The 8,026-nt window shown below is 39.0% G+C and overlaps 1 protein-coding gene across 6 annotated transcripts in view; it reads right to left on the bottom strand.

Annotated features, from left to right (window-relative positions):
* Positions 1-8,026, bottom strand: part of garnl3 (GTPase activating Rap/RanGAP domain like 3) — a 63,089-nt gene that overhangs the window by 29,125 nt on the left and 25,938 nt on the right. For all 6 annotated transcript variants that reach the window (XM_032540041.1, XM_032540046.1, XM_032540042.1 and 3 more), the window contains exon 3: positions 1,106-1,180. In XM_032540041.1, coding sequence (XP_032395932.1) covers positions 1,106-1,180 — 75 coding nt within the window. The remainder of the gene's footprint in view (positions 1-1,105; positions 1,181-8,026) is intronic.

The following is an 8,026-nucleotide window of genomic DNA, read 5'->3' as shown; positions in this document are numbered from 1 at the left end:
ACACACACACACACACACACACACACACCTTGAGTCACAGCAGTCTTCCCTTTGGAAAAAAAAACAGTTGCACAATGCAGCAGTACTGAAAATACTCTAGCTACTGTTGCTTCACTGTTATTGTTTTTGTCATGATGGAAATAATCCCTACCCAGATGTGAGACAAAAGCTAGGGTGTGAATCACATCAAGACAGGGGACCACAATAGATAAACTGACATAGAACAAAATGCTGGGAATGATTAAAACTGTACTCTGTATAGTATACTGAAGTTAAGCGTGATGTTAGTTAACTAAAGACTTGAAATGAAAAGAAAGTTGTCATGTTCATCTCGTCATATGACTTTAAAGACTTAAGACAGGAAGCTGGCTGTGAAATGTTGTCGGACTATAGTAAACTCTCACAATGATGTGGTGAAGGAGATTCATATACAGTATCAAAAACACTAATTCTTCTCTTTGCTTGTGTACAAATGTTTTGCAACTAAGTTAACAAGCCAGTAGGTGACCCCAGTCAGGGGCAGATTGGGGTATAAAATTGCCACTCGTGATTTTTACCCCTCCAAAATGTCTCTGATTGCTTGATTTAACCAACAGAAAAAGTAAACTGTCCTGCATTTAACTATTAAAAAGCAACAATGGGAGAAAAGTCAGAAAACAAAACAAAAGCAAATGTATATATCAGATCAATGAGAGCAATAGTTTCAGCACGTAACTCCCCACAAAACAATAAAGTTAATTTTATTTATTTATTTGTAGAGAATAAACAAACGAGATAAGGTGGTAATGAAAGAGCTTTAGCGGGGCTGGCAGGAAGACTTTTGGACAGAGCCAGGCTAGCTATGCTAATTAAGCTAATCATCTCCTGGCATTAGGTACAGACATGGGATTAATATGGATCTTCTATCCAACTCTCAGCAAGAAAGAAAATATATCCCAAATGTCAAACTATTCCTTTAAGTTACTGTAAATTAGATGTCTGACCATCATCCTTTTATAGGATTCAGGACGAGAAGTCTATGGCCTCAAAAATGACCATCATTTCATTATTTTGCTGAGGTTAGTGAGAGTAAGATACATGTAGGGCTGATGTATGTTGTGTGGACCTCATCTGAAGAGCCATTCTCCACCCTGAAGCGTCCTGCCCTCTGAATGGCCCCATCTGCGTCACTGGAAATTAGCTGAGAGGGAGACAGAGAGACAGAAAGAGAGGGAGACATGCTTAAAATTAGACATATGACAAACCATGACTTGTGGCAAACAGTAATAAGCAGGTCATAAATACATTAGAGCTGGCCATCATCACGGACGAAAAAGAGGAACCAAAGGCAGACACACCACCTCCATGTGGCAACAGCAACACGAGTCCTACAAACATATCCGTCCTCAGCAGTCTTCCCCTTGAATTCTGTCTAAATGTTTAGAGTAGTCTGCCTTCACCCTGTAGATTAACGACATCTCTACACTTCTTTAATTATCAATATATACTCGAGCCATTGCAATAATTCCTACGACTCCCTTCACTGTAAAAAAATAGTTTTAATGCTGCATTTCTTTTCTTCTTTTTCTCGCATCTGCCACTCTTTACTTATCTCCCCAATTATCTGTCTCTTGCTGACTCCCATCTCTCGACAACAGCATTGGAGAGCAGACATTATGAGAGTGAAGTGGGACAGGTAATGATAGTGGAAGAGTGAGAACAGAATGTATCCTCTGTATGTTCATGCAACTTAAAGAAATGGTTCCACATTTTAGGAAATACTGTACACTTGCTGGCTTTCTTGCTAAATGGTAAGCCACATTTCTAACCCCAGCACATGCTGCGTTCCCTACACCAACCTTAGTAGCAGAGTCAAACAGCGCCAAATTAGTTTGTTATATAGAAATGTGTTTTTTACATTTGGCTGGTACATTGACTTTGTGTTTGCAAATCCTTAGGTGTGTGTGCATGTGTGTATGGGCTGCAGTCCTTTCCCAGTGTCAGATCAACGTTGACATGTTCTTAGACCTGTAAAAGGGAAGCCAGTGCTGACATGTTTCATCAGAATTTGGTGTGACTGATGTTTGACTGCTTTGTTTTGGTAATATAAAATCTGTCTGTTTACAGTTAATTACATTTGTTATCTCAACACACAGTAATGGTGATTTACCACACTCTTCTACTCTTCAATCTTTTGCTCTTCACATCCCCTTTTCTCTTTTATCCCCCCGAACACCATCACACTGAATGATGTTTTGTTGCCAGGCAACAGACCGCAGAGTCTCTCCTCCCTTGTCTCTCCCTGCCTCTCTTCTCTGCGTCTTTGCCCTCTGCTCTTTGACCGCCTTGACTGTCGTGCTCTGCTTTTGCTCCCCTCGCCGATAGAGGTCTCTGCTCTGCCGACATATACTGTATGTTTTGAGAGTTGGCTGTGTATCCCTGCACACTGTGGGCCAGATGGCCTGAAATGGTCTGGAGGAGCCAAGCAAAAAGAGGGTGAAATAGAAGTTCCTCAGAGAGAAAGACTGAACATGGAAAGCTTCTAAGTGTACCTCTTAGTGTAACTGACCTCAGAAACACACAGAAACAAGGAAACTACTGCAACTAAGGAATACTTTTATTATCGACAAATCTGCATCTGTTCAATTAATAGTTTAGTCCAAAAAATAGAAATCAGAGGTACAATGTGCCAGTTTCCTCAGTCCTAGGTGACGTCGTTAAATGTCTCTTCTGTCCAACCAACTCTTCAAAAACAGGAAATCTTTATAATATAAAGTCTGAAAAAAGCACTTTTCTGACATTTTTGTTAAATAAAACTACGTAAATTGTTAGTTGCTTATCAAAATAGATAAATATTTAAGCCATGAACAATACTCTAATAGAAACGGAGATACTGTGGCATGTAAACATCTCGTTCAGGATTCTGACCATTCTTTACCATGCTCGCAGGTTTATCATTGACTAAAGTTACCTAGTACATTGTCAGTAAAACTGAAAATACAATGGGAAATAATGATCATTAATATTATATTACATTATAAGGTAAATAATGATAAACATGTTGAAATAAAGAGAAAGTCTCACTTCAGAAATGCTGATTGACCAGTAAATTGTATTGTGGCTTAGTTTCTATTTCCAGTGATGAGATGGAGAAGCTACTGTACATCCAGCACAAACTGTGTTCACCATCAACTGTTGAGGTAGCTCTGTCGACACAGAAATAAGTGGCGGAGATGTTTAGGAATCAAAGACATGCTTGTAAGCCGACAATCAGAAAACTGGACACTCTAATGATCATGCATACTGGGATATGAATAACAAACTTCCCCATTTTCCATGTATGCGCTATATCCTGAATATGATCAAAACCATGAATGGCCGACACAACCTGTCCAAAAACTAAGCAGTGTTTATCGGTTTGGAGAGTGGGTGGTGTGCCCTACTTCAGCGGCTCATTACATCATGTCAGACAGAACAATAATGAGGGAAAGTGATGAGAGAGCACTTATGGTGGAAGGAGAGAGAGTCAAAGTCCATTCAAAACATTCCTGGGAGCAAGTGAGGATGAAAGGCGAGAGCTTTACATTCTGAATAAAATCATTAGTAACTGTCACGCTGACTTTATTGTTCATGTTAAATTAAATCTGATATTCAGAACTGTTGCTGGGGAATTAGAAAGCTCTGAAATGAGATTCTGCAACTTGAGCGTCTCAGCAGTTGGGTCTGAAAGCATTCCTATTTTAGCACATAAATAGTTTTTACTGTATGTCAAGGAAACATTTGGCCCACATAGTATAACAAGACACTCTAATCTATATGTACCAGTACTTCTATATACTTTAAAATATTTCTGTTTATCTTACTAAAAAAAGTGACACTGCAAATAACAATTATTCCCATCCTCAATTAATCTGCCAATTATTAACAAGACTAATTCTTTGGTCTACTGTCAAGAAAGTACTGACTAATAATCACAACTTGCTTAAGTTCAAGGTGACGTTTTCAAATTGCTTGTTTTACATGACCAACAGTTCAAAACCAAAAGAAATGTATTTTGCCATCATGTAAGTCAAAGCAATGCAGCAAATCATCACAAGCATTTTTTTCATTTCTCAGCATATGATATACAAATATCAATTGTCAATAAAAGTTGTCAGTTATTTCTCTGGTGATCAACTAATCTTTCCAATTACAGTTACTGTTACTGACAGTACATTACACATTACTGTATGTATGAAAAAACATTTGTGATGATGTGTTATTTTACAAAGTTTGGGTTTTTAAGCAAAATGTCATTAAATTGTATCAAAAGCGTCATCAAGATCTAAAATCTACCCTAATATAAATCCTCTATGCGACCGGTGCGGGATATTTCCTGTCTTTCTGAGGGCCCATGGTTATTTTACATAGTTATCCAGGTTCTGAGACTCAATATTTAAAACTTTGTCAATATTCTGGGACATGTGGTTAACCGCAGCCCAGTGTTGGCTGTATTCGGAGTACCAGGAGTGGACAGTCCTCTTACAGGACCCCTTCTCTTGGTAGAAAGGTTCTTAAGCCTTCTAGCTCACGGATTAATTCTATTGAACTGGAAACAGACACAACCTCTCACTTTATCTATGTTGATCAAAGACCTAACAATGGAAAAACTCAAAACTACATTGCATGGTTCCGTTAAAACATTTTGTAAGACTTGGCAACCCTTCATTGGTATTACAGAACAAAGCTCTTCATCAGAGATGTTGCAGGGAGGCCACCAAATTATTGTTTGACAGTAACATAAATATATACATTAATATGAATCCAGCATATTGTTAGTAAAGATACATCTTTTTTGATGTACACAACATTTATGATAGGCTTGCTGGCCTAGCTATGGTAGCCATCCACAGACACAGTTTGAGGATTCACTTTGCCAACATGATGCATAAATATAAGAATATCTAACATTTTTTTATTTAATAAGCATTGTATTGTATTGTATGCACAATAAAAAGGTATGTATGAAGGCTTTAGGTCGCCCTCCAGGTTATTGTAGGCCAAGTTTAATATGCAACTCTTTTTTATACAATACTGTATATGTAGAAGGGGGAGGAAGGGGTCCCTGCTCCATCTCTTTCACAAATAAGGAGTCTTTGGCCTAAGAAAAGACTCCTGTTGTAGAAGCTAGGCAATAAATAATATTATATATTATGTATTAAATATATCCCCTTGGCTCTTACCTTAACTCTTAGCTATGATATAACTATCAGTGGTGTGATGTCAATAAGCATGTGGAGCAGCTTTGTACATTGATTATTATTAATCTGATTATCTATTGTACAGGACCTATTGTGTTTGTATCTAAATGTTTTTGTAAAACTATTTCTGTAATATTTTATCAAATTTGTATATACAAATACATTTGTTCTCTATAATAATAAATAGACGTTTAAAAAAAATTGTTATCTCGATGTTTTACACATCACAAAAATGTGTGTGTGTGTGTGTGTGTGAGCGTAAAAAAACACATTCATATTGTAAAAACATTTTCCATTAATATTACATTTATTTCACCCATGCACACAAGTAAAGCACTGGCTGCATTTCCTTCCCATGGTGTGCTACAAGATAATACAATCCAGCCAAGCATGATTACTGCGGGTGTGAAGCTCTGATTAACGACAGAGAGGTCTCTGTGCAATAATTGGCTGTGTCTGAGGAGAGGCTGCGGAAAATACTGCCTTCGCTCCTTTCATACGCATATTAATAGGACTGAAAACAGATATATTTTCTGCTTACTTCCCGGTGAGGTTGTTTGTGCGCCAGTGTTTACGTGTGAGGAAAAGAGCTTTCCGACAAGATCTGTGCGCGTGTGCGGAAAATGGAAAGTAAATGTCTAAACCATAGGCCTCTATCTCACTGCATTTTTCTCGTCTCCTGCAACATTAACTGTCCAATCGCAGGATAATGGAGGGGAAACCAATGCAGTGTTCATACAGAGCAATGCGCCGCCTCCATGGTTTATGTGTGTGAAAAATAGAGTAAAAATGTGTGACATTCTGTATTAAATGTGCATTTAGGTAAGTGTTTGTGCTGCTCTGTGTAAATAGGCTTTCTTGCGTTTTTTTGGTGAAATAATGAAAATAGCTAGAGAAGGGAGCCATTAAGCGCTCTGGGGAGTCTGTGTGTGTCTATGCGCACAATCATGCATGCATCACGCAGCCACTGCTTTTAAATCATGCAACAGAAGAATTGCAAAGAAGGAAAAGCTGCACTCCAACGATTCCCCAGTGAGCCGGGGAAGGCGAGGAAGAGGAAACAGAGGAGAGTAGAAGGGGCAGCCTGTTACGCTTTAACAAACAACCTATAAAACACCTCACCTCTGCTGGGGAGCAAAAGTAGAGTGATAGGGCAGAAAAAAAAGAGAAGGGGCATCAAACGTACAGAGAAAGGGTGACAGAATGAAGGATGAGGTCGCTGGGGTAGAGAGGGAAAGAGCTATGTTTAATGACAACAAAAAGCCACATGATAAAAGAATAATAGCCATCTCCACGATGCGCAACCCCATGGGAAAGGGACGGGGCTTTAAAGCTTTATAGATGGAGAGAGAACACACACACACACACACACACACACACACACACTTGAACATTTCACAAACACAATCGAGCTCACGGTGTTCTCAGAGAGCCTCTGATTTCCCTAAGGCCTATGACAAAGGAGCGCTGCAGTGCAGAGAGACACGTGTGTGTTTGTGTTGGGGGTATTAAATCAATACTTTTGTGACTGCTGATAGATAATTGATCTCATCAGTGGGCCTGTTCATGCACACTCACACAATCCTTCAGGAAGGCAGAGAACACGGAGGCGTAGGCGACAGAGCGGGAGAGGAATTGAGTAGAGGGTGAGGAGGGAAGTAGTAAGTAGCGGGAGTGGGGGGGCTGGGGGGGGGAGGTTTAAAGAGAGGCAGGTGCACAGCCAGAGAGACGATATGAAAATTAGGGAGGAGATGAATGGAGGCAGAAAAGAAGAAGAGAGGAGGTAGAGATAATTAATTAAAGAAAGTATCCAGAGGAATCTAGAAACTGTTTTCGGGTCTTTTTTTCCTCTTCTACTTTGTCTAAAAGCAACTATAACTATGACATGGCAGCCTTGTCAAGTTAAGGATTTAAAAAAAAATCCAAAACCAAAAACCTAAGAGCAACGCGTAAGGTATGAATTAAACTGTGTGTTTGAATGCGCTAAGATGCAAATGATGCCTGGCTAACTAGCTTACTTACATTTTGTGGGGTTTCTGAATAGGATACGTAAGAAAGGTACTTGTTCAAGACTGGAGTATCCACTGTGTGGGAGCTAACTTGTTACTATATCAGGGTTAGGGTAAACATTTACACTCCAGCAACCCCAGCCAAACTTTCTCTATGCTTGCTAATGTCATCATCCAATACTTTCCCCTCATAAAAGTGAAGCAAACTGTTTAAAAATACAAACATTAAAGTATAAATCCAACCACTAAGTATGTTTTTCTATAGTTGTTAATGTGCGGACAAATAAAATGTTAATTACATTTAAAGTAAAATGCTGCATTGTATTGTATTGTAGTGTGCTGAGTAGTCAAAGCGTGATTAATCTTTTCCACGGAAGTATTGAATATAACCAGACTTTTCCTACTTGAGGATAAATTCAGTCTACTAAGCATTTGGATAACTTTGTTCATGTCGTTTTATAGGAGCTACTTCCATCAAGCTGCAATCAGACAAACTGATCTGCATAACATGCATGCGAAAAGCCCTCTCATGTAGTGGAAGACTCCTGCAATGCTAATAATAATGTATAATGCATGATGTAGCTGCAGTCATGAAATTTCAACTGCCTCCCTGTGAAGGAGAAAATTAGAGGTGAAAATTGTAAATCAAAGACAAACGTGTGTAATGTGGCTGTTTGCCACTTAGCCATTGACTGCACCTGATTAGCATTAGTGCTGCCTTCGGCTAGGGCAAATCCAGCCATGCACCACATCAAAAATCTGCCCATTTATACAACAGCAACACTGCCAATGATAGAT

Source organism: Etheostoma spectabile, chromosome 16 (genome assembly GCF_008692095.1).
Source record: "Etheostoma spectabile isolate EspeVRDwgs_2016 chromosome 16, UIUC_Espe_1.0, whole genome shotgun sequence".
Lineage (NCBI taxonomy): Eukaryota > Metazoa > Chordata > Actinopteri > Perciformes > Percidae > Etheostoma > Etheostoma spectabile.
This window is presented reverse-complemented; position numbering and strand designations above follow the sequence as displayed.